This window comes from Pyrus communis, chromosome 15, assembly GCF_041283825.1.
Source record: "Pyrus communis isolate YQ-2024b chromosome 15, ASM4128382v1, whole genome shotgun sequence".
In the NCBI taxonomy this organism is placed as follows: Eukaryota; Viridiplantae; Streptophyta; class Magnoliopsida; order Rosales; family Rosaceae; genus Pyrus; species Pyrus communis.
Window position 1 is genome coordinate 38,662,391 of NC_142579.1, and position 25,026 is coordinate 38,687,416.

General features: G+C 39.2%; 4 protein-coding genes and 1 pseudogene across 7 annotated transcripts; 3 read left to right on the forward strand and 2 right to left on the reverse strand.

The window, feature by feature from the left end:
- Positions 1-1,155: 1,155 nt before the first annotated feature.
- LOC137737842 (long chain base biosynthesis protein 1) lies at positions 1,156-6,567 on the forward strand. The gene is made up of 13 exons (XM_068477414.2): positions 1,156-1,537; positions 1,975-2,170; positions 2,286-2,380; positions 2,944-3,035; positions 3,413-3,506; positions 3,599-3,671; positions 3,763-3,895; positions 4,444-4,624; positions 4,980-5,120; positions 5,208-5,303; positions 5,445-5,586; positions 5,792-5,922; positions 6,007-6,567. Exons 2-13 carry the CDS (start codon positions 2,065-2,067, stop codon positions 6,181-6,183), a joined length of 1,461 nt encoding a protein of 486 aa, XP_068333515.1. The 5' UTR covers positions 1,156-1,537; positions 1,975-2,064; the 3' UTR covers positions 6,184-6,567.
- A 2,005-nt stretch (positions 6,568-8,572) lies between these two features.
- Positions 8,573-10,873, reverse strand: LOC137712106 (uncharacterized). 3 transcript variants are annotated; one of them, XM_068451251.2, is made up of 7 exons: positions 10,478-10,873; positions 10,327-10,380; positions 10,112-10,243; positions 9,904-10,012; positions 9,757-9,798; positions 9,622-9,678; positions 8,573-9,396 (listed from the first exon to the last, which is right to left on the reverse strand). In XM_068451251.2, the coding sequence occupies exons 1-7, from the start codon at positions 10,621-10,623 to the stop codon at positions 8,824-8,826; spliced, it is 1,113 nt and encodes a 370-aa protein (XP_068307352.1). In that variant the 5' UTR covers positions 10,624-10,873; the 3' UTR covers positions 8,573-8,823. The 3 variants fall into 3 exon arrangements, with proteins under 3 accessions (XP_068307352.1, XP_068307359.1, XP_088541305.1); XM_068451258.2 differs by having other exon boundaries at positions 9,904-10,007; positions 10,478-10,864; XM_088685179.1 differs by having other exon boundaries at positions 9,904-10,007; positions 10,327-10,397; positions 10,478-10,743.
- A 3,391-nt stretch (positions 10,874-14,264) lies between these two features.
- Positions 14,265-17,493, forward strand: LOC137742360 (mannose-P-dolichol utilization defect 1 protein homolog 2). Its single transcript, XM_068482213.2, has 8 exons — positions 14,265-14,739; positions 15,250-15,403; positions 15,816-15,888; positions 16,004-16,070; positions 16,233-16,292; positions 16,510-16,570; positions 16,661-16,702; positions 17,059-17,493. The coding sequence occupies exons 1-8, from the start codon at positions 14,593-14,595 to the stop codon at positions 17,166-17,168; spliced, it is 714 nt and encodes a 237-aa protein (XP_068338314.1). The 5' UTR covers positions 14,265-14,592; the 3' UTR covers positions 17,169-17,493.
- Positions 17,494-18,367: 874 nt separating this feature from the next.
- LOC137739799 (F-box protein At1g47056 pseudogene) lies at positions 18,368-20,604 on the reverse strand (annotated as a pseudogene). Its single transcript, XR_015956802.1, has one exon. The product of XR_015956802.1 is annotated as an F-box protein At1g47056 pseudogene (transcript).
- A 595-nt stretch (positions 20,605-21,199) lies between these two features.
- LOC137713916 (protein DCL homolog, chloroplastic) lies at positions 21,200-24,265 on the forward strand. Its single transcript, XM_068453275.2, has 3 exons — positions 21,200-21,658; positions 21,750-21,864; positions 23,847-24,265. Exons 1-3 carry the CDS (start codon positions 21,309-21,311, stop codon positions 24,015-24,017), a joined length of 636 nt encoding a protein of 211 aa, XP_068309376.1. The 5' UTR covers positions 21,200-21,308; the 3' UTR covers positions 24,018-24,265.
- Positions 24,266-25,026: the final 761 nt, after the last annotated feature.

Here is a 25,026-nt window from a genome sequence, read left to right on the forward strand (position 1 = left end):
CATTTGGGACTTGGGAGTGGAGGAGGAGACAAAGCATGTGGAGATCTGCATTTTTTTCATCATTTGCTTTATATCGAATTCTGGCGTTAATTAGTACGGGATAGCACTATGCATCTATTTTTAGGTCGCTTTTGGGATTATGGCCAAATCTTCCTCGCTGGTTTCCGTTCACATTCAAATCTTAATGATTGTTCATGCAATTTTATTACTTTTTTTGTTGGACGTGTAAAAATTGTACAATTAGTACATGTTAATTAGTAATTTAGCATCTGCACATCACGACAAGCGTAAAATTTTTTATCACAAAAGCATTTGGGATCTTTGTATTATTCAACAAAGTTTGCTCTAACTTGTAAGGCAATAGAAATTTATTCTTGTGAAAGGTTTGTTGCTTAATGAATTAAGAATATTTAAGTATCGAGTTTAATTTTCATAGCGTTTCACCGTTGTGTGCATTAAGTGCACATACCCTAAAACAATCAAATCTCGGCCATTTATTCACATAGCTTGAAAACAGCGAATGTGATGGGTTTGGCATGCAAGCTGGGGAACCCATACGGAGGGGAGAAAATTCCCTTCACTAGGAAATTAGGAATTGTGGTCCTTTTTGTTGGATCAGGATCCTCTCCTTGAGCAAAGGGTGAGGATTCTTCTGACCAAGCCCATCGGACCGTTAAAATTTTATCCAATGACTACAATTTTTAGAGGAACTTCTTATTTGTAGCCATTGGATAAAATTTCAACGGCCTGATGAGCTTGATCAGGATGATCCTCACCCTTTGCTCAGGAGAGGATCCTGATCTCTTTTTGTTGCCATATGTTCTTGGTGCCATGATTTTCCAAAGTCAATTGTTTTCAAAGGTGACATGGGCCAAGGCATGGGGAGAGAAAGCAGAAACTAGTAAAGCTGTATATGGAGGCCCAAGGCCCAAATGGCAAATCCAACTATAAACACCCCCACGATATCCATTTATACCAGAGAACTTTTGTACTGCAATTGTGATAACAACCGTCACATGATATTATCAATTAGCTTCACAAATGCAAATAACGTTAATACGTAGATTCACGAGTTATGATATGAAGGTGCACACTCACTTCCAATCACATATCCAACTCCCATACAAAATTACTACCCGATTTACACTCATTTATACTCATGATTTTACGTTACTAATACAAATTTACTGCCATAAATTATAAATAAAAAGTTTAAATCATGTTATTATGGCGGTCATCGGTAACCTATGAATTTCTAATAAATAACACTATTTTTTATTTTATTTTATTTTTCCTCGTACGCGCCAAACCCTGTAAAAATACCAACGAAGAAAAAAATAAAAAACAGAAGAAAAAGAAAAATCGTCTGGCAGACGAATAATCAAATCGGTTGACTCCGTCCCACTCTTTTTCATCTGAATCTGAGAGAGAAGCGAGGGAGAGGACGAAGAACCACATCTGAATCCTCCTCTTCCGTTGCTCCGTCGCCTCAACCGTCACCACCTCCGCCGTCTCACCCGCTCTCAATCATCATCAGGTACTACTCTTCACTCATCTCCTCATTGTCTCCGTCCATTGACATGTCTGTGTGTATATATATGTATAGATTACGCGAATTATAATTTAGATTAATCAGAATACAGCTCAGATTTTGAGAATTGTTTTGAATTGCGAACCGAAAAGGCCTCGAATTTTTGGTTAATTTATTTTAGGAGGCGACTCCAGGGTTTTGTTTGCTATTGGATCTCATTGAGCACCGTGAATTCTGGCGATTCCTTGGACAATGATTAAGAAAAAATAAATATTTATATGTAAAGTTGATTTATTTCGGGAGTTTCGAATCCACTCATGCTAGTTTTAGGCTTTTAGATCATAAAAATTGGAAAACTTGAAGGGTCTTAGTTTATATTTTATAACACTGTAAATTTTTTTTACTGGATGAGTAATTCGTGAATAATCGGTATTTACATGCAGGGAACTGAGTCTCTATGATGGAAGTACATGAGTTTCTAGACAAGTGATTTTTGAGGTCTGTTTGCGAATTGGATCGGGATATCGAGTAAAATGTCATCAAGTGTTATGGACATAGTGAATGCTACTGTAGATTGGGTGACGGCTACTTTAGATGCTCCTTCCTCTCGAGCTGTTATTTTTGGATTTCCTATTGGCGGTAGCTTACTGGATTCTATTAACTGCCTCTATTGTTTGTCTTCCTTTATTGCTTGCTATCGAAAACTAATGTTTGTGTTTAACAAAGTTCTGTTTCATTGGCCTTTTAATTGCAGGACATTTATTTGTAGAAGTTTTGCTTTTCTTAGTCATCGTTTATCTATTTTCCCAGAACAGTTACAGACCGCCTAGGCGGCCTTTAACAGAGCAGGTTCGTGACGCAGATTGCAACCCTATGTCTCCTTGACTAGGACTCTATCTGATAGATGATACTATTGTTTATGATTCCTTGAGATAAGATGTCCATCTTTATTGATTAGGTTTATCTTGTCTTAGACTCCTTTTCCATGTATATCGTTTAGGAGACCTTTGAGGCTTAAACCCAAAACCTGTGTTTTCTTATGCAATCTTCTCTGTTATATAGCCTTAAATATAACACTATAACAGTAAAGTCCTATCTTGTTACTATTTCATGGTAAGTAGAGCCTAACAACTAAACGTCCATTTTGCTTGCATGCCATTTTTTTATTATCCATATTTTTTTCCAAACAAACTGTCACAGTTTCTTACCTTAACCTAGTGAGGGTAATTTGATATGACTAGATTGGACTCCCTAGTGGAGTTTATATGATAAATATGTGATTTACAGATTTGGCGGGTCAACCTGTTGACTCATTGAATGGAATTTAGTATGATATGCTTGAGTTGTGATTGGTATCTCAGGCTTGTCCTTGTTTCTCAATTGGACTTTGCTGGTCTATCTGATATATGTAGGAAAGAGACGAGCTATGTGAGGAATGGGTTCCTGACCCTCTTATTCCTTCTATCACTGATGAGATGCTGTATGAACCCCCTGTGTTGGAAAGGTTAGTGAGATTATTTCAATCTTTTCATAAACTAACCCCATGTTTTTCTGGTCAAAACATATTCTTTAATTCGTATGTTCAATTCTCCAAATTTCTTGAAGAGAAAGCTAGACGAGTTCCTTTTTATTGGTGCATGTTTTCCCCGTACAAAATGGTTCTGGCTATCTTCTGCATGTTTAACCTGGAGTTCTATGATGGTCCCACTTATGTGTAGTCTTTTTCCCCTCATTGTGGAAGATTTTGTGTTCCCACAAGTATTGTGTTGGAAAAATCATTTTAGCGGATTTTTTATTATTTTTGTATTAAGGTTTTGGGTGAAAATTTACCAGTCCCTTCATTGTTCAAGGGGATTCCACTAATGAGTAGAATTTATGCAGTGCTGCAGGGCCACATACAATAATCAATGGTAAAGAAGTCGTGAACTTTGCTTCAGCAAATTATCTGGGATTGATAGGACATGAGAAGTTACTTGTAAGACAGAGCTTTACATAGTATTACTGAATACTTTTTTCCTTAATGTATATTTTCTTAAATAGAGTATTTATAGCAGTGTCTGATCTCAGGAGTCATGTAACTCTGCATTGGAAAAATATGGTGTTGGTTCATGTGGTCCTCGTGGGTTTTATGGAACAATTGGTATTCTTCGACAACTTGAGATAAAGTTGATTTTTCTGTTTCGGACATTTAATTGATTTTTTTTAATTCATTTCATTTTATTTTGCATCAGATGTCCACCTTGACTGTGAGGCGAGAATTGCAAACTTTTTGGGAACTCCCGACTCAATTCTCTATTCTTATGGACTGTCGACCATGTTCAGTGCAATTCCAGCATTTGCCAAGAAAGGAGATATTATTGTTGTGTGAGTATGCATAATCTTGATCAATGTAATTACTGTAGTTTTTTCTTCATTTGTAGAACTTGTTTTGTTGCAAATGTTTTATCTGTTAAGAAAATGCTTGGTTCATTTAATTGTTATGATTTTACTTTGATTTGTGATTCAAAATGACGATGAAAGGACTTCTGAAATTACTGAAGTGGTAAACATGAAAGTTATGATTTTACTTTTGCCTTTATTTCATTACTTTTGTTCCTTTTTGCTGATGTAAACTTCTTTTGTTTGATGTATTTGCATGACATGGAATAACCTCTAGTCAAATTTTATTCCCACCGGTTTTCTATTGTATGACCTTGTCCATATTACGATTCATGGAGTTCAATATGTTAGCCCTTGCCTTCATATTTTTCAAGTGCTATGTATGCTTTCGTTTTATTTTTACACATGACTGATACTTTTGATCTTGTACCTTCCTTAGTGTCGATTGATCTCATGCTGCTAAAATGATTTCATGAAAAATTCTGTTTGTATATGAATATACATGTAAGGCAGTTTCTTTTTCCTTTTTCTAGAGATGAAGGTGTCCATTGGGGAATACAAAATGGTCTTCATCTTTCTAGAAGCACAATCAAGTATTTCAAGCACAACGACATGGAAGATTTAAGGAAAATTCTGGAGGAACTCACTTCAAATAAGAAAAGTGAGCGAGTTAAGAAATTGCGGCGCTACATTGTAGTTGAAGCTGTGTACCAGGTATCCCAGTCTATTCCGTATATCAAATTTTATTTAATTCATTTTTTATATGTTGTGAGCTGTTTCATGATTCAATCCACCATCATCCACTTTCACGAGATAGGTTGCTTATACTTCAGCGCACAGAATTTTTTAAGGTTTTTCTTAAAGTCTTGGCATCATGTTACATTTTGAGGAAAGCTTCCATCTCTACGTGAATCACTGGCAAATAGAAAAACAAACTGTCTTTTCAGCATTCAACACTGTCATTTGCATGGTGACAAATTGTCTTCAGTTTTGCTTAGAACTTCAATAGCTGAATGCAATTGTAGGTTGAATTTATTTGAATTTTTTCTCCTTGTAATAAAATTTGCAGAATTCTGGCCAAATAGCCCCCTTAGACAAGATAGTTGAATTGAAGGAGAAATATAAGTTTCGTGTGTTATTGGATGAGAGTAACTCATTTGGCGTGCTTGGAAAATCCGGAAGAGGTCTAACTGAGTACTGCGGGATTCCGGTATTTTTAGAGACCCTTCTTTTTTCGTATCTCTCATAACTATTGATCCATTACCTGTTTGTGATTTCTGGTGGTGTGATTTTGCAGGTTGAAAAAATAGATATTATTACTGCTGCAATGGGACACGCATTAGCCACAGAAGGAGGATTCTGCACTGGAAGTGCTAGAGTCACCGATCACCAAGTATGTTTACTGAATACATACTATTAACCATTTATATGATGTCTCTGTTGATAGATGAAATTTTTAACAAGAAAATGATTTTCTTATCTTTCTATTTTAATGAATGCTTAATTATGTATTTTGGGATATGGTATTTGGCAGCGATTGAGTAGCTCTGGGTACGTCTTTTCTGCTTCTTTGCCCCCATATCTTGCGAGTGCTGCCATTACTGCCATTGATATCCTCGAAGAAAACCCTGGTCTGATAACAAAGCTGAAGAAAAATATTGCCATATTATGGAAAGGTATGTTCTTGATCTCCTATTCACGTGCATGTAGTTTGCTGCTCTTTATTCTGTATCTGGACAGTTGTCAGCGCCGTGGTGTACTCATCACTTGATCAATTTCCTTGGCATCCCCTTTGCTTTGTGAGATCACTTACTGCCTGCCTTGCATTATGATGCTCTTGATTGAGAAATGTGATGTGATGTGATGTGGTGTGGTGTGCAGGATTGTCAGGTATACAGGGCCTCTCATTCGCTAGCAGTCCAGAATCCCCGATTGTGTTCCTCAGACTAGAGAAAGCAGATTCTGTGAAGAGTGAACTGCAACTCAAACTCCTTCAGGATATTGCCAATCGTGTAAGTAAATGGTTACCTTAATTACACTTTTCTGAATCCTTTTCTGCCTCTACTTTCTTAATTGTAATGGTTGCGGTTTTGCAGTTGTTGAAGGAGCATTCCATCTTTGTGGTCGCCTCCAAAAAGTCAACACTTGATAAATGTCGTCTTCCATTAGGAATTAGATTGTTCGTCTCCGCAGGGCATACGGAATCCGATCTGCTCAAGGCAGCTGCATCACTGAAAGATGTTGCAGAATTGGTGCTGAAGGATCATATTTGACCGGTGGACCGCAGAATTCTCTTGCTCTCGCATGCATGCAGAAATGACCAAGATGCAGGAGCACCTCCAGCATCTTTACGAAGCCCTTGGACGGTTGATCAGTTTTGTGATTCAGACTACCAAAGAAAGGCCTCTGTGTGCTGATAATTTGTGCGATGGAGATATGATTAGATTATAATTGCGTTCTTTTTGCCGCATTTTGACATGTGAACGAGATTAACGTGAAGTTTAGTGTAGAACACGATTGTATCTTTGATATGTTGGCAATGCTGTGGAAATTTTCATGTTACAATTGTACATCGGTTGCTCCTGATGCCCTATGATTTTTCTCTTTTAGTTGGAAATGACTCTTTAGATGAAATATGATGTGTTTGCATTTATAAACTCTGAATTTCTATTTAAACAAGGTTCCTAGCATGCATGCTCATCAAAATAAGTGTACCCCAACACTGACTTCTCACTACTGGAGAAATTTGTTTTTGTATTTGGAACATTGTCACATGGTAAAATTTGCCCATAATTTATATAAAAATCTTGAAACAAAGTTACAAATAATTTAGATATATTAAAATTTCTTAAATAATTTAGATATATATGGATTATTAATTTCTATGAATTAATCTCTGCCTTCGCTAGATATAGACAGCGTTTAAAACATTGAAATAGGTAAAATGTTGATATGCAAATTTATGGAAATATATAATATCATTTTCCTTTGACTGAAACTATGAATTTTGCAATAGGGTGGGTACATCAACTTAATCAGATTTAGTCGAAATTAGAGAAAATTCTCAAAAAAATTTCAAAAGTTGAAAATCTGCAATGGTTTTGCGTTAAATTTTATGTAGTGAATTGGTAAATATTATCGATATTCGTTGATTTTCTTATATCTTACCGATATGAGTGAAGCTTGCATTTTCACCGCTTTGTATATCGATCCTTGATTTTTCAGATATTTTGATCGAAATATCGATAGTTTGTGGATATTTTAAATACTGAGCAGAAGCAAAGTAGAGGAGACCGAAAAATACTTGGTTGTCAACGACGTCCGCTTTCTTACAAATCTTTATGTGGTTACACCTTCGAAACATGAGACTAAAGGCCTTTCTTGAGGCGCTTTAAGAAAGAAGCGAAGCCTCGTGAACATACATGCACCCTCTTTGAAACAAGTTGTGCCTCATCTAGTTTTGTGGATATTTTAAACACTGGATATGAGCCCCGTTTTTTATTTGTTTCACCAAAAGGTTGTTTCACTTTTAAGTTTTTTATTTTTAACAAGCATATTATCTACACTAAGAAAGATGAGTGGGCTTAGCCTCACAATGGGCTAGTAATAATATGGTTCAAATTTGTTTTTGGTGAGAATCGAACCTAAGACCTCTCACTTACAAGCGAAGAGGAATACCACTAGACCGTAATATTGAGTAACGTTTCACTTTAAAATTAAGTAATAAAAAAGTGTTTATTAAATTAAAATATCCTATTTGAAAAATAATGATCTCTTAACAACAACTTTTGAAAGCAACCTATTGAACAACCACAACAATTGGTTTAATGATAAGGGTGCAAACTGCGGCTCTCTAATAAACAAAAAAAATGTAGGAGGTCCCAAGTTTGATACTCCGAGCTGGTGAGTCTGCTTAACTCTGGCCATGGATAGGATGAAATTTCTCATAACCTCCCCGGACCAAAAAAAGATGAATAATCATGAGTTGCCACTAATTGTCCCTTATAAAAAAAAATGCAGCCTATTGAACCTGGCCTTCTGTCGTTTGTTTTGACTGGAGGCTCACTTCAATCTGTAAGTATTGGTTCGTTTTTTTGTGAATGCATGAGTGCGGTGTGGACCTTCTGGTTTCTAAAGTTTGCACTGTTTAATAAACCCACTTGCTTCATTTCTCGAAGGAAGGCAATTCGCTTTTCGTTTGGTGACGAATTCCTCTACAAATTGGATTGGTATTAAAATTTGCCAACTAAAATGGTCCAGCCTTTTATCAGTTATCACTTGTGTTGGGATTTCCAAACGACAAGTTGCACATCCACATATCCAGCATGTGGTACTAAATACGATATCTGGATGGCAGGACTACTTGTTTATATTACATTTCAAACGTCTTAAACACATCCACATCTGTAGTATTTTAACTTGCTTTCTTAGTCTCGTATTCACTTAATAACATACTAACTAATTCTTAGTGTGGTGATATTCGTTTTTTAATATTGAAAAGGTTTCAAGTATAGATCCACCTCAGCCAATAAGATGAAGAAAAATTGAATGATTGGGGATTGTAGACCATCATTTTGTCGGGAGGAGGATACCATATGTCTCATGCAACATCTTTGATCCAACCCTACAACAATCTCTGGTCAGTTTTCATCTTCAATTGAGTTTTGGGGGCCATGGAGACACGTTATTATTGCATGAAAGAATAATTACATATATATTGCTATATGACAAAAGCCCAAGTGAGCGTAATTAAAAAAATTGAGTTGTAAACGTGGGATAATTCAGTTGACTAATGCAATGTATTGCCAGCTTAGTTTGAAGAAAACTGAGCTGCAACTTTCTAATTAATTAAGATTCAGTCAGAGCAATCTAAGTCTAACTCCCTTGTTTTCGTACCGGTCCGAATCCCAAGTCTACCCCTCATTTTCTAAACCCAAATTAGGGTTTATGGAACTGTGCTTTTCTTCATTAGCTACATTCGAGTGACAGGATGACTCTATTTTCGTAATGCCACCGCTAACCTTCAGCATCTGGTCTGCACAATTGTTGCCACTGTTGCTCATGTTGTTCATAAGCATTTCTCTGTCAGGAGCTTCACCAGAATTATAGCATGGGATATTAACCGAAGGTAGCTTCGACAGTAGAGCTCCAAGGCTGCAAGAAATGGAGGGCAGAAGAGGAAGAATTGGCGAAGGTGGTGATCCTGGAAGTCCATTTTGTGGGGTGTTCCAGCCCAAGTTTATGGACTTGGTTTGGGAATCATCAGGGACTTCGTTGAACAATCTTTTCGCGCCGGTCAGTTGACGCTTTTCGTAGACTGATAAAGCTGTTTGATCATGGTTTGCAATCATCTGAGGATTTGGTTTGAGGATGTAGGGATGTTGGATTGGTAGGCAAGGTCTTTGCATGGCAAAAACTCCTGGTATGCTCTGGAGGTAGCTGAGTTTCCTTTGTATGCTGATCACAAGATTAAGATCTTCCAATATCTGAAAAATCCCAATTAGTCAATCAATTGATGCTTCACCCAAGGCTTTTGATTTTAACCCACCTCTTTCGCCCGCCTGTACTCACTGAGTCACTCCTTACGCCAGTGCAGATAAAATTGTTAAATATTCAATTTGGAGTGTAGATGGCTAAAAATTGAGCGCAGGAATCGCTGCAGTTGATGTTGATGAGATTGGAAAGGAAAACAAAGGGAGACGAACACAAACCTTGTCGAAGGAGCCAAGTTGAATTATGCCTTCTCTAACAGAAATGATTGCAATGGTCTGCAAAATTTCAATATAACGAACCGTTGAATCGTGTTGCATAAAATTCTAATCAGTGAGATTTTGGAAGTAAAAAACCTGTATGCCTGATTGGAATTGAAATTCCCATGCCCTTGGTTGCTGCATGTAAAAGTGGATGAAGGGAAAATTAGGATGAATTGAAAAGAAAACTTTATGCTTTTGCAGTTACTTTTGTAAAAAGCATAGTGTAGTGAATTGGCTTACAGGTTCAGTGGATGCATTCCAGGAGGAAATGAAGGTAGGATCACCGTCATTTGGTGCATCTCTGAACACCCATTTGTGACTATTTTCTGCCGCTACTTTCCCCACTAATCTGCAGCCAATACAAATCCGAACTCAAATGCACTAAGATAGGCACATTGCCTTGACCAACTGACCTAACACGCTTCTGTTTTAGAATGTAAATACTCACCCTTCTCCAAAATTGTAGACTTCATGTGACATTTTGAAGAAGACATCAGCTCCAAACCTCCCCTTGATGTACCCACTTCCTGCTTGCTCACATTCATAGAAATCACAGAACCCATCTTCCCAAACAAGAATCCTGCAACCGAAAATTCACTTAAAAATCATAAGAATTATAAACACGGGTTTTGTTTTGTCACAGTTCTTTGTTAATCACTTTACCAGTTCCGTTCGTTTCCTTTGGATCGATCAAGAGCACTCCCTCCATAATCCCACCTGCAAAAACCAAAGCACTGTGACTTGTTTCATGAAAGTAGCTTTTCGTAAAAGTGCTTTTCACGTATATTTTGTTTTTGCAGTAAAATTTTCTTACTTTGGGGGAGGATAGTTCCGAGGCAAGATTCTCCAGAAAACAGCATAAACCCATTTGGAAGGATTGGAAGAAGAATCTGAACATGAACAGAGGTTCCTCAGCGTGTGATGCAAGATACAATTAAACATGGGAAGTCCATTTTCCATTGTCACAGAGAGAGAGAGAGAGAGAGAGAGAGAGAGAGAGAGAGAGAGCTTTAGACTGAAGTTAAGCTTGAGTGTGCTGTTGTTTCCACCACAATTAAAAGGAAAAGAGGAATTTGGGCGCAAACAACCAATGTCCACTGGCTGACATGGAGTGTTGGGATTTTGGAGTTAGCCTCCAACCAAACCCACTCTGCAGTGGACCTCTGGAGTTTGTTTCATCGTGGGACCTGGATATTTACAACTCAGAAAGGAGGAGATAAAGAAAAGTACCCTACTTATCGAGAAATCTACCACTGTAACCGGTTGGGAGTAAAGAAATGTGACTTGTAGGCAGTTGTTATCTAGTAAGTCACGCTACAAGAGAGATAGACACGAGATATATAGACTATATAGTTAGAGATGGCTAAAACCTAAGAATCTCCCCTACTAACTTGCCCTGTGAATCAATAGTTCTCTGTATAATCTCATACTACACTTATTATACGTGAGTTGAGTGTAACTTGGTTTAATTTGGGCGGGCTACAAAGATTAATTTGATTAATCGATATTCAACATAACCAACAAAAAATATAGATACGTGGGCTTTAGCTCATGGTAACCCTGTATATTGTTCCGCCATTGTTTTTGTGCATGATCAAAGAATAAATATTTCCGGATATTGTTAATAATATATCGATAACACATCAGTACGTTTTGTCACAGTAATAATATTAACCGATTGTTAATGACAATATCAGAGATTCAGAAGTCCGTTCTTCGATAAGGAACGAGCATCCATTCTATAGACAGACTATGCAGAAACCATTTCAAAATTTTCCTAAAAATCGTAATCAAATTCCATCATGAATCAAAGCATTAGTAATACAAAACCCAACCAGGTGTAGGCAAATTAGGAAGGTGTACAACTGCAATCCTTGTTTTGTACTCAAAGCTGAGCAAACAGTCTTTAGCAGCTCACTTTACCTTAATGGTTTTGTCCATTTTCTTGCCGTGGTCCTCAAATCCTGACTGGTATCCACTTTCATCACATAAATTGCACCAAACTTTGTCCTTCCAGTGGCCCCTCATCTGCAACCGCAATATGCATGTTTAATCAGCTTTAGACCTCAATCGACTTTAAGAGTGTATTATTTTGTCAAAATCCAGTTGGAGTCGAACCTCGTTTGGTGGGTAGGATAAGTAGTAGGATTGGATTACCCGATCCCATGTTTAGGTCATCTCCAACCGAAGGGTTAAGAGACCCGAAAATAGCCCGAAAATCGTCTCCAATCGAGGGCTAAGCCAAAGGGCTCATGGAATCTGAGAGAGCCCCACGGAATCAGAAAGGGCTGGCCAGAAATAACCGACAGGAATGCTTAAAAAGAAATTTGAATCCAACGGCTAGCAGACGTCAGCTAGCCGTTGCGTGCTGGCGCCAGTTACCGTTGGATTCAAATTTTATTTTATTTTATTTTTTTTAGGTTTTTTGGCCCTATTTTTTTTTTAAAAAAAATTCTCAAAAATTCTTTTTTTTTTCCTTCCTATAAATACCTTAAACCATTCATTCACCATTCCTCACAAAATTTTCACCATTTCAATTCTCATATTTTCTTTCCTCTTTCAAAAATCTATCCTTCAATTTTTTCAATAATTTTCAAATGGCCTCGTCTGCAATGAAAGGTATGGCTTGGATCTGAAAAGAATATGAAGCTCTTTGCAAGGCTTATAGATGGGTGTCGGAAGATAGTGTGAGGGGGAATTGTCAAACAAATGATGGTGTTTTGACTCGTGTGTCCAAAAAATAGTTAGAGTTCTATGAAGGCACCACTCCAGTGAATATTTGAAACCAGGAGAGTTGTTCTTCAAGATGGAAGAAACATCTTCAACCAAGTTTGAACAAATGGCATCAAGCATTGTTAGCAGCCGCAAGTAGACATGAAAGCAGCGCTAATTACTACGACGAAGTAAGTGTTTTCACAATTTATTTTAAATATTTAATTATATTACATTTAATTTCATAAATTAATTTCCTTTAATTTTTTTCTAGGTACACCAAGCAGAGGAATTGGATATGGAGAGCAGCTCGAAACCCTTTCAGTTTCACATTTGTTGGAAAATTTGTAAAGGGTGAGTGTTATTTGAAGATCCACCACATAGAGCTCCTACGGTGGTGTTCGGAACTGCATCCTCAGCTGCAGATATGAATGAAAATGGATCTCCAACCATTCAACAAACAAGGGTAGAAAATCCATCTTCGGGTGAAGGTTCCATACTTAGGGCTATGGGACGAAACAAGGGGCGAAGATTGAAGGAAAAGGGTAAGGCAAATGATGATTACGCCGCTCAACATGAAGTGGCGGCCTCATTGCGATTAATGGCGGAGCAAAATGCCCTTGAGGCGGAAGAAAGGAAAAGTAGGCATGAAGAACGGGCCAAACAAATACAAGAAGAGATGAATGATAAGAATATGGAAAGGAACACTTCGAATTACACTCCAATGAGTATGACCTATTTTGATAGGAAAAAAAAAAAGAAATTATGACCCAGCGGTAGTTGTTTACCTCTGACTATACTCCTACAATGGCGGATGATGAAGATGATGTTGATTATAGATATTAAATTTAAGTTGTTGTAGTTTTTAAATTCAAGTTAATGTTGTTTTCAAATTTTATTTATAGTTTTTAAATTTAATTTGTCGTTTTTAAATTTAAGTTGTTGTTGGATTTGAATTTAAATTGTTGTAGTTTTTATATTTAAATAATAAATTATGTTTGGCCCTTTGGCCCTCGGTTGGAGACAGTTTTTTGTGACAAGGCTAAAACGAGCCATATAGCCCTCGATTGGAGACGAAGGCAAATATGACTATGTACTATTCATTAAAATATTAATATCTTGAAGAGCCAGAGGGCTAAAATAAGCACTCTGGCCAGCCCTCGATTGGAGATGGTCTTAGCACTCGCAAATGGATGTGGGATTAGATAAAAGATGATCGCACTAATCTTATCATTTGCATTACACTTTTTTTTTTTTTGGGTAAACAAACGGGGCTAAATGCCCAATAAAGAAAAACTAAAGCAAAACATCATGAGATGTAGAGATTTCAACAGCGGTCGACGTCAAGAAATGATGACAAGAGGCATGAGCTTGATTGAAACAAACTGAACCAAGAGAATACGACGAACTCAAGTTAGCCAGTTCACCAGCCACAATATTCATCTCATGATAAACATGACAAAGTTCACAATTCTAATCTCTCTCTAACAGCTTGCGGCAAGCCTGCATCAATTCACCAAGAAAATGGTTCTCACTCAAACCTTGCATAATCATATGAACAGCAAAAGAAGTATCATATTCTACCAAAAGACGAACAACCTCTTTGTCCCAAGGGAGCGTAAACCCGAGAATATGGCCCAAATTTCCTCGAGAAGAATTTCACCACGTCCAAGGTTAGCACAAAATCCATTTTGCCAAGCACCATAGGAATTCCTAATCGCAGCACAAGCTCCAATAAAATTAAGTGGTCCTTTCCTAAACCATGCATTACACTATTTTGAACCCAATACTCCAAGACCTAAGAGCCCAGTGCGGATTGTAACTGACTTATCATTTAATGTTCTTCAAATGTACTTCAACAAAACAATTGATCTTTAAATGTTTAACTTAGAACAAATTAATATGATTATATATATATATATATATAGAGAGAGAGAGAGAGAGAGAGAGAGAGAGAGAGAGAGAGAGAGAACTGTGTAAACTAAAATGAACTTAAATCAAATTAATATGAACTTTGTAAACTAATTACTATTCGTAAATTACCGAAATTGAGATTGAGAAAAATCATAATATGCTTGGAGTACGCGCGTCGGTAAAAATACTGAAAGCACAAAAAAGTCATAGCATAACAAAGGATCTCCATTGATTCGACATACAAAGCTCGAGTCTTGGAGGAGTGATAAAACAGCGAAGGATCTCCATTGATTTGACGCAGCCATGAAGGTCCTAGGAATCGATTTCAGCTGCGCATTGGGGGCTCTCGGCGACGGCCACTTCCCCGACAAAGATTGCTTGCTGCCCCTCGTTTCCAAGCTCCTCGGTTACGCCATCGTCGCCGCCTCCACCACCGTCAAACTCCCTCAGGCACGTTCTTCCCTTTCCCCTTTGGTCGCTATCGTCGTTAATTTGCTAAAGCAATCGCCTTTTGTTTTCTTTCACAATCTCTGTTGAAATTGTTGTATGTTATTAAAACACAAGGCAGATCTCTGATGTGGGTACCATCGGTTAATGAGTTTGAAGGGGTTTTATGCTCTGAATTTGGGGTTTTTAGTTAATGTTTTGGTGTTAGGATTTCTAAAGATGGAGATTTTAGTAAAAGATATGAAAATTTTGGATTCTGGACTAAGCCCACATCCATTTTCCCAGCAAAGAATCCAAAGATTTGAGTTTTCTGGATTTTTATTTTTTTTTCCTGAACCTATTGTCACTAGGCTATCTATTTTATGTTTAATCACTCCAATTCGTTGTTAAACACGAAACCGGTAGTTAAATACCTGCATATCGTATTGTAAGACGTTGCATTGTGTTATGTACTAATTTGAATTTGTATTTTGGCATTGTACACGGTGTGATGCTTTTGTTCTTCGATTGCAGATAATAAAAATATTGCAACATGGAAGCGTCAGAGGTCTTAGTATTATCTCTTTTGAGCTTGAAGTTGTTGGTTACACCATTGCTCTGGCGTATTGCCTTCATAAAGGGCTTCCATTCTCAGCTTATGGCGAATTGGCCTTTCTTTTGATCCAAGGTATTTCAAAGGCTTCTTGTACTTTTATGTCAATAACGTATTTCGGGGGATTGCTTCATAGAGATGTGAGGGTGAAAATAGAGGTACAAAAACATGATTTTGACAGTAGAGTGAGTTAGTTTGATCAGATTAGCCATATGTGATTTACCCGTCTTAGGAACTTTAAGTTATGTGGCAAACAAATAATTCTGGTTTGTGCCAGTTAGTATTACGGTCTAGTGGTATTCCTCTTCACTTGTAAGTGAGAAGTCTTAGGTTCAATTCTCGCCAAAGGCGAATTTAAACCACATTATTGGTAGCCCATTGTGAGGCTAAGCCCATCCCCTCCCATTTAGTGTAGATAATATCGTTTGGAGAACTAATTATGGCACTCACAGGATTTAACACAGTTTGTCATGTTTCACTTTTTCAGCTCTAATATTGATTGCCATTATCTATTATTACTCCCGACCTATGGGTACCAGAACAGCGATCACGGCATTACTGTATCCTTGCTTGAGAATCAGTTAACCCTTGGCTTTTTTTTTTCCCCCCTTATCTTTCATTCTGTATAAGTGAGAAAATGTGGTCAACTTCTTCCTTAATATGATGGTTTTCCAGATATTGTGCCATGGCACCAACCGTATTAGCTGGCAAAGTTGATCCTGTTCTCTTTGAAGCTCTATATGTAAGTAGCCAATTTCACAGGCCGACCTATAAACTATTGGCACTACAAGCACTTCTCTTTCTTGTCTTGTCCTGTATTCATTTTCGTACTCAGCTATTTTTACACATGAATATAATCGTTTCTTTTATCTATATGTACTAATGTGGAAACAATCTGATACAGGCGTCCCAGCATGCAATCTTCCTCGGTGCCAAGATCCCACAGATATGGGCGAACTTTTCTGTAAGTTGGATTTAATTTAGATGTTTGTCTAGTTCTCTTTATTGATGTGAACATCGATGGTTTGACTGCTTGCCCAAAGTTGTAATTCTGAGTTTGCACTACCTCTGGCATGGCAACCAGTCCATTTAATCTCCTACTTCATCAACATTCAGTTCTTTCGGTAATCTCAACCTGTTTTAGCTACATTTCTGATGCTGCTTAACAATTTCTTGCGCAGAATAAAAGTACAGGGGAGCTCAGCTTCTTAACGAACTTAATGAATTTTGCAGGTTCCATGGGTAAGTCAAACATATTAGAAGGGCCTATAGGCGTAGAGTATAATTGATATATTTCGGCCGACTCTCAAATTTCTTAACTTTCTTTTGCAGTGAGAGTTTTCACCAGCATCCAAGAACAAGCACCCAAAAGTGGTATCCTTTTTTCTTGTCTGTCACATGAGTTGCATTTTTTTTCCTCGAAATATTAGCTCAGCAAAAAAGTTATTCTTGTTTTTGTAGTCAGTCTATAGAATTCGTAGTCAGTCTGTGTAGAAGTAGCAAGTTATCAGGTTTGCGCATCAGAACCTAGTTACCGCTAGTTTTCTTTCTCGACCCCTGAAATGACAGACAAAATTGAGTTCCCTGTCGAAGATGATCATGACTAGTGTTTGTTTGCACAACCAAAAAAAGACGCTAAAATAAGTGCAATGATGTTACTATTAAGTTCTTTGAATTTGATGTGTGCACATATGTATTCGTTCATTTGCTTCTCCTTAATCCTTTTCTAGTTCTGTTGGGCTCCGTGATTGGAATTGCGACAAATTTCACCCTCCTGAGTCAGATACTTACATACCAAAAGGCAAAGCCGCGTGCTGAGAAGGAGAAGAAAACAGAGTAGAAGAATTGACGCCCAAGATAGGTACCGGTCCTTCAGATAAAGATACCAACAGTTCCGGCAAGGAAGTCAGCAAAACACGGTAATAGTGCTCAAGGAAATGAGTAATCGTCCTCTAATGACATCTTTAAAACGACATTATCCAAAACTGATAGTCTTTTCATTTGAAATTTGGAACTTTTTCTTTTCTATGCTAAACGGTGAGGTTAACAGGAAATTATTGCAGATTCCCCTTTCCTTTTTCTTTTCTTCTTTTTCAAAACGAACATGTATTGCGTCTTTTATCGTTGCGACTTTAGTCTTTACATGTCACAAAATGCTTGTGTTATACGTGATTGCTTTAGACTATATGGCTTTTTACTCTGTTCCTTGACGTTGGCTTGCGCCAATACGACATGAAGCATTGCTTCATGTCTAAGCTTCTCCTTTTTTTTCAGTACCGAGGATGGGATATTCAATCTTGTTTTTTGCCCAACGATCCTCGTCGATAGAAAAGGAATTTTCCATCGTTTGGGGATGCAAGAGTCGTCCTGAAGCGCCCGGAGTCCTTGCCCGAAACCTCTATGCGTATGGTTCTGATCTATCTTGCATGGAAGAGACCTTGCTCCAGAAAGCAACCAGCAAGATTGTTGCAATTAAATAGCTTAAAATGACTAACTGGTTGGAATTTAATAGCCTAAACTGGCCTTTCTCATCTAATGCAATATTTTTCGTTTTGGTTGGATAAATATGTACGCAAGGCCATAAATTTTCAACATCTTCCAACAACTATGTCACAAGTGAAGTGAGACACAAGTTACCATCCTTTTCCATCCCTTCTTCTCACATTTTTCTTTTTGTCTTATTCTCTATGTAAAAAATTCAAAACAAAATGTAGACGTGACCTAATTGCAACCGTTTAAATAGGAGGGGATGGAAGATGAGAGATATTAGAAGATGAGAGAATCCTACTCCGTTAAAATGACCAACTCTAGTTAATCGACTCGCAGCACCTGAGATCTGAGTTCAATTTTCTCTCCTGAGGTCCCGAGTTCGACTTTCCTGACAAGCTTGCATCCAAATATTACCCAACAAAGGCCAAAACTTCATACGCGAATCAAATATAATTTGATGGAACATAAAAGAAGCAATCGTGGGCAAATCCGTGTGAAATGGTGTTAAAAGGGGAAGCTTCAAGATCATTGAAACACAAAAGCACATAAAAAAAAAAATAGTAAGAAAATTGGATTCAGAAAAAGGCACTAAACAGCACACAAACATGAAATCAAGTTGATAAAAAAGGTCAGAATCCAAATAATGCAGCAAAAAAATGAACGATCAACTGTACGGTTCAATTTCAACAACACTAACTATTATTCCGACTTGACGACCACCTTCTCAGAGTGCAAGCCACAAAACCCCTCCTCCCGGTCAAAAGTCCTAACCTTGACTTAAACGACGTCGACCGCCCTGCACTGCTTGAGGCAATGGCCGGAAACGCCGGTTGGATGGCCATCGGCGGTAACTCGACGGAGTTATTGTGGGCCACATCGGAGTTATCGATGGCGGCCTCTTGGATTGTTTCACCTGTATCTAAATTCACAGCCAGCAAAGGCCGACTTGCCCTCAACCAATCAGCTCCTTCTGCTGTTACTCCTCTGCATTTCTTGAGCTTCACTTTCACCATGTTAGGGCAACCACTGGCCAATGCCTCGAGGCCGATGTTCGAGACTGGGCAGTTCTTTATGCAGAGCTTCTTCAACGCCACGCACTTCACCGCAATGCACGAAATCTCCACATCGCCCACGGTGATGCTTTCGCACAATGCCAACCTTTCGAGATTGGGGCAATTGGAAGCCAATGCCTCCAAGCTCACTTTGGTCGGATTCACACCGATTAGCACCAATTCCTGAAGGTTGGAGCAGTTCTTTGCCACCGAGACTAAACCCTCGTCGCCTACTCGATTAGCCTTCCATCCGTCGATGTGAAGCTTCCTTAGCAGCTTGCAGCGTTCGGCGACGGAGACCAATCCTACATTGGTCCACTCGGGGCTCTTGACCAGGTGCAGAATCTCCAGATCCAAGCAATTGGAGATGGCGGCCAGTCCTACATCGCTGACCTGAAGCTTTTCCAGGTGGATCTCAACCATGGAGGTCACTTGCTCGGCTATCACTTGCAGAAGTTTGTCCCAATCGCCGGTGCACCTGAAGAGCTTCAGAGTCCTCAGTTTCTTCGCGCCCATTATCAAGGGCGCGAAGCACTGTCCATTGTAGAGTTCTTTCAGGCAAATCGTTTTGAGCGACGCGGCAGCCACTCCGGGCCCGATCGGCTCCGAGGCCGCTCCGTCGGTGTTGCCACGGAGCCGCTTCACCGATAACTCTTCGAGCGCCGAGCAATTGTCTAGTACTGCGTTCATTCCTTCGGCTCCGAACGTGCACCACCCGCACGACAGCTTCTTCAACCTTTTGCAGTTTTTGGCGAGCGACATCATCCCAGCATCGGTCAACTCGCGGCACGCGCGGATCTTCAGGCGCGTGAGGTTACGGCATCGCATAGAAATGAGGACGAGTGCCTCGTCGCCGACGCTGACGGATCTGCGGTCGCATTTGAGGGCGAGCTTGGTGACGGCGTCGAAGCGGGAGAAGAGGGAAGGGATGATGGGGAGGAGATCCGATTGGGCGTTGAGGGAGAGACGGTGACAGTTCTGTCCCTCGATCCTTAGCCACCGTCGGCAAACCAGAGAGCAACGTTTCCGGTCGCCGGACCCGAGGGACTGGAATATGCAGGCCAAGCACTCGTCGGGAAGATCGGAGATTAAATCGGACGCCACGTCGACGATCCCAGAACGTTCCTCATCGGCCTGCAGCATCGGGGAGATCGCGGCCGTTGCTTTGGACTTGGATCGATGGCTGTGGTTGTTGCTGTCAAGGCGGCTTGAATTTGCGGCCGCCGAGGATGACTGGCCCATCCACTGAACAACCCGGAAATCAATGGCTGAGCTCTACCACGTCAGCACGGTTAACCGTAGATAGCGTCGTAGAGGAGCACTGGCAACAAACTCTCTGTGGAAATGTTAGGGGGGCGGACTTGAATTCCGATTGCATTAGGCTTTTTTTTGGAAACTTCTTCTCAGCGTTTGGCTGATGGCACAATAGTATTCTCCACCAGGGAGAAAAAAATCAAAAGCGGACGCTTTCATGTGATTGTCTTATTTTGCTCGTTCGCTTGTGGGGCCCCTGATCCTGATTTTAATTTAAAGTTTGAACCTGTTTATTGGTTGATTAAAGATTAGTCTACTTGCAGAACCAAAACTAAATTTAAAGTTAGAGAGTGGAGAGCGACAATTCAGGTGTGTCGTTGTCCGCGGGTGGTAAATGAAAATTAGCAGCGACAATGTAATTATAAACTCATAAACATGATCATTAAGTGATAACATGACAAATACATGATTTATATTTTTGTCTAACTTTGCAGCATGTCAATGCCAATGCCAATTTTGTACATTGTCTTCTTCGTCAACTGAAAGAGAAAAGTAGGATCTGAAATTTACCCCGCGATGGCTCTTCCTCCATCTTTAAATACGCACTTTCTATAGTTTGTTTGCATAATTGGCTATATTCCCGCTTTTATTTTGATTTTTATAGGTCAGGCTTTATAGTAATAACAATTGACCAATAATATTAAGGCGTTCATCCTTTAAATATTTAAAATTGGGCTACTAGCACTAGCTTTCTAGAATATATCAAATAAGGGATTACAAATAGCGCCCGGCTTAACACAGCCTTTTTTGGCTCTCAATTTGTCCGAACCGTTCTAAATTCTACTCTTTATATCTTATCAGTTATCTTCACAATTCAATAATACCCAAATCCAGCAGCATGGGCCACGTATTTTTAGTTCGTTGGACACTCGGACAACAGAAACACGTGACGGACATGAACCCATCCATCGCCCCCACTACTGATCTCCATCACAAACTGGGCCTTATAATGGGCCTGTAATTTTTATTTATTTTCCAAAAAACCGAAAACAAATATCAGAATTCCCACAAAGTCCACCGCATCGGTCACACGACTCACCGAGTCATCATCATCACCGACTGAGACTAGTCTAGTACAGTCACTACCATGATCCACGATACACTGCCGCCACTCAAACAATGAGATGACGACGACGACGCGAATGGCGACTCTGAATCCGGTGCTGCTGCGCACAATTTCGTTCCTCTGCGCGCGAGTCCACCATCAGCGCCTGGGCCTTCGCCTGTCGGTCCGGAGTGGCAGGGCGTGCCGCAGCGGGGCGAGCGAGTCGACTAGGGCGGAGGAGCCGCGGAAGAGCCTATTGTCGTCCGCGGACGGGTCCGCGCTGAGAGGAGTGCTGAGCGCGAAGGAGCCGCCGAAGTACCCGCGCTGGGACGACCCTGACTACTGCAAGTGGAAAGATAAGGAACGGGAGATTTTAAACGACATCGAGCCCGTCGTTTTGCTCGCCAAGGAGATTCTGCACTCTGATAGGTATGGTTACTGTTAGCTTAGCTTGGCAACGACGTGGAGCTCTGTCGTTTCGCTTTGTGAACGTTATGTGACTGGTTTTGCTGGTTTGCAGGTATATGGATGGTGAGCAGCTGACGGAGGAAGATGAAAAGGTTGTGGTGGAAAGGCTTCTTGCTCATCATCCACAATCGAAGGATAAAATTGGCTGCGGAATTGATTCTATCATGGTAATTTTTTCACCCCACCATTTACAGTTGGAGATTTTTTGTTACTAAAATATTGAGTGTAAATAACTTATTAGCCATTGCCAATATGTTTGCCGTAGTGTAAAGGATTCACCAATCAAATTTTGTGTCGACAGAAAAATTTAACAGGAAATTGGTGTTTGTGAAGGATGGTTTGGAAGACACACTGTTTTGTGTCACAAATCACCATTGGTGTGCATGCTTTGAAGTATGATAGTCTTTCGTATAGAGAAACAAGCATGTTTATGCTTTCATGAGGCGGTTTGGGTTAGTGGAAAAATGGATTTTCAAAGGTTGAAATCGTAGAAAGAGGGGTTAACGGTTTGTGAACCAAATTTGTGGTGAACATATTGAGTGTTGCGGACTATACTTGAACGTGTTTGAAACGGATGTAGCGGGTAATTTAAAAATCATGGTTGTTCTGAAGTATAAGGAGGCTTAAATGGAGGAATGTGGACTATAGAGCTTTAATTAGGGTGAAAATGGTCAGTAACTCGTGTGGGGGATAGGTTAGAACAGCTAGCAAGTTGATGTTCATCCTATTTGCACCAATCCCCTTACTCATCACGGCTTAAAAACACATGATGATACTACTCATATTACCCATATTGATTCAATTCTTTGTCTTACTATGCTTTCTCCCCTTCTCTCCCTGTTACCTCTTCCCCTCCTCCCTCATCCCTTCTCCCTTCCCCATCCACTTCCTTCTCCCGTCCCCATCCACTTCCTCCTCCCTTCCCCATGCACCTCCGCCTCCACCCCTTCCCTGAGGACCTTGACTCTTGCCCTTACAGATATCTAACTTTAATCTTTTTAAGTCTAAAAGAACAAAGAAATTGAAATATTGATGGGTGAAATGAGAGAGTTAAATAAGCCTTAGGGAGATCGGGATAAAGAGTAGAAATGTCAGTGCATATAAAAGCACCCTTACAGAAATTGTCCAGTGAACTCAACGTTGTCAGGGTACCCTTAACTCCAACTAAAACACTAATATCTTATCAAACACAAGGACACTTCTATTTTAATATGTTAGTGCTAATATGTCATTCCAATTTTTATGTCAACCAAGAGGCTTAACAAGAAATCGGTGTCACCAACCTTTGGAATAGGAAGGTCTCTTGTGGAATTGGATTTCACAAGTGGTTAGGCCTTTATACATAGCCAAACTCTGGGATGAATGCCAGATATTAACTGTATTACATTTGAATAGTAAAAGAACGATTGAATATAGCTGCACAAATAGACACAACTAAGAAGTTTTTGGCATCTCTTAATGATTATGTGAATAGAAAAGCATTTGTCTTGGCTGAAATTTAATTTTGTCCAGCCTGTGTGAGATGAAGTTCGATGGGATGATATTCACAGGTGCTCTAGCTTAATGGGCTACACGCGTTTTTGTTACCACTTTAACATTTTTCAGCTGCATGTCCTAAGCAATTGAGCAACATTTCCGGACTTTATATCTGCATCTTGCCATATTCATAACTTATCCTTGACTGTTATTGGGGCTTATTTTCTTTAGGTTTTGTTTTCCTACAGATTATTATTTCACTTCTTTTCAATTCAATTAAATGATAGTTAGGACTCTAGATCTGCATCTATATTCTATATAACTTATCCTTGAATATTGGGGCTTATTTTTCACCTAGGTGATTTTCTACAGATTATTTATTTCATTCCTTTTCATTACAATAAAATGATAACAGAAGCTGAAACAAATCTATTAATATGTTGGTCTAATAGTTTTCAACTGTTTCTTTGGCCACTTTTTCCTTAGGATATTGGTACAGAAATGAGTAACGAGTGTGATATATAACAGTAGATAATGCTCTTTCTATTATTATTTCTGTGTATTTTTATGACGTCTGTCTCTTTCCACAAATCTCTCTATTTCAGTCTGAACTTTATTTGAATCGAACTTGAAATGAAAATGCACATTAACCGCTTTCTTTGTAACGCTGAAGGTTGATCGGCATCCCCAATTTAAACACTCAAGGTGCCTATTTGTCATAAGAACTGATGGTGTATGGATAGACTTCTCCTACCAGAAGTGTCTTCGAGCATATATCCGAGATAAGTACCCATCCCATGCAGATAGATTCATTCGGGAACATTTTAAACGTGGTAGTGGCTAAATGTGCATTACTCCTCTGTAACGCTTGTATTGGGGTTTAATTTTGCTTTGATAATTACAGATGCGCATGAAATGATATTCGAATTATACCTTGGAAGGGGAATGTCTTTTGTTTTCAGACCTTCAGTGACCTACATATAACCTAGATCTACAAAGTGTCAATATGGTAGATAATCCTTGACTGAAACTCATATGTATCTTTAAGAATGACAACGAAGAAAATGATTGAAGTGAAATTCACTTTGTTGACTTGCATCTCCTTTCCTTGGCTTTGAACATGTTTTTGTTAACTTGATATGACTATTGTTGTTTCTTTTGTCTTTCCTAGGACCTGTTTTAATAGGATTGTTGAATCTCCTAGAAGTCAAAGCCCATTAGATAACAACCTGGCGCTCTCTCGTCAATTTGAAACTTTGTTGATCATAATAGCTTAAAATACGTGAGTCCTAAAGACGTTGGATGATCGATGATCTTGTAGCCTTTGGCTGACCCTCAGTGGAGATAATAGCCTTGCATTGTGACAAATGTTGGAGATAGGAGTTTGTGTCTATCCATGGCTTGCGATTAACGAGAGAAAAACTTCGGTAAGTTGGGCTGACTTGGGCAGCCTTCTCATATGGTGAGTCAGGTGAGACAAAATACAGAGGGTCCATGAGAGGTTTCCTGCGGGTGATATAGTCGGGCATCCCTGGCCTAGTTTTCTCGTGATTAATGGGCCGGCATTGGATGGTCGGACCATCCAATAGGACTTGGTCTAGATCAGTTGAGGTAGTATCATGAATGAAGAACTGAAATTTTTTTAATTTTCTGACAGCTTAGAAGTCTGATAATTTGAAGCTATTTACCTACGTGGTCCCGTACCTTTTACTGACTAGTAGAATTTGAGTGGTTAAGATCAAAGGAGTCAAGCTCTAACAGATGGGCACGTTATCTATGGAACTTTGTTGAGTACGCTAGAGTACCAGGTATTCCGAGTATTTTAACCGTTCAGATATTAGTTTAAAAACAAT

Bases quoted from the DNA above. Each gene is read 5' to 3' on its own strand.
- LOC137742360 (XM_068482213.2), top strand. From the start codon at position 14,593: ATGAAGGTCCTAGGAATCGATTTCAGCTGCGCATTGGGGGCTCTCGGC. The intron at 15,404-15,815 runs GTATTTCAAAGG...TCACTTTTTCAG, and splicing joins GGCCTTTCTTTTGATCCAAG to CTCTAATATTGATTGCCATT. The intron at 16,293-16,509 runs GTAAGTTGGATT...TTTCTTGCGCAG, and splicing joins AGATATGGGCGAACTTTTCT to AATAAAAGTACAGGGGAGCT.
- LOC137713916 (XM_068453275.2), top strand. From the start codon at position 21,309: ATGACGACGACGACGCGAATGGCGACTCTGAATCCGGTGCTGCTGCGC. The intron at 21,659-21,749 runs GTATGGTTACTG...GCTGGTTTGCAG, and splicing joins GAGATTCTGCACTCTGATAG to GTATATGGATGGTGAGCAGC. The intron at 21,865-23,846 runs GTAATTTTTTCA...GTAACGCTGAAG, and splicing joins GCGGAATTGATTCTATCATG to GTTGATCGGCATCCCCAATT.
- LOC137737842 (XM_068477414.2), top strand. From the start codon at position 2,065: ATGTCATCAAGTGTTATGGACATAGTGAATGCTACTGTAGATTGGGTG. The intron at 3,896-4,443 runs GTGAGTATGCAT...TCCTTTTTCTAG, and splicing joins AAAGGAGATATTATTGTTGT to AGATGAAGGTGTCCATTGGG. The intron at 5,587-5,791 runs GTATGTTCTTGA...TGTGGTGTGCAG, and splicing joins TATTGCCATATTATGGAAAG to GATTGTCAGGTATACAGGGC.
- LOC137712106 (XM_088685179.1), bottom strand. From the start codon at position 10,623: ATGGAAAATGGACTTCCCATGTTTAATTGTATCTTGCATCACACGCTG. The intron at 10,244-10,326 runs GTAAAGTGATTA...TTTCGGTTGCAG, and splicing joins AAAGGAAACGAACGGAACTG to GATTCTTGTTTGGGAAGATG. The intron at 9,679-9,756 runs GTTTTTTACTTC...GAAATTTTGCAG, and splicing joins AATTCCAATCAGGCATACAG to ACCATTGCAATCATTTCTGT.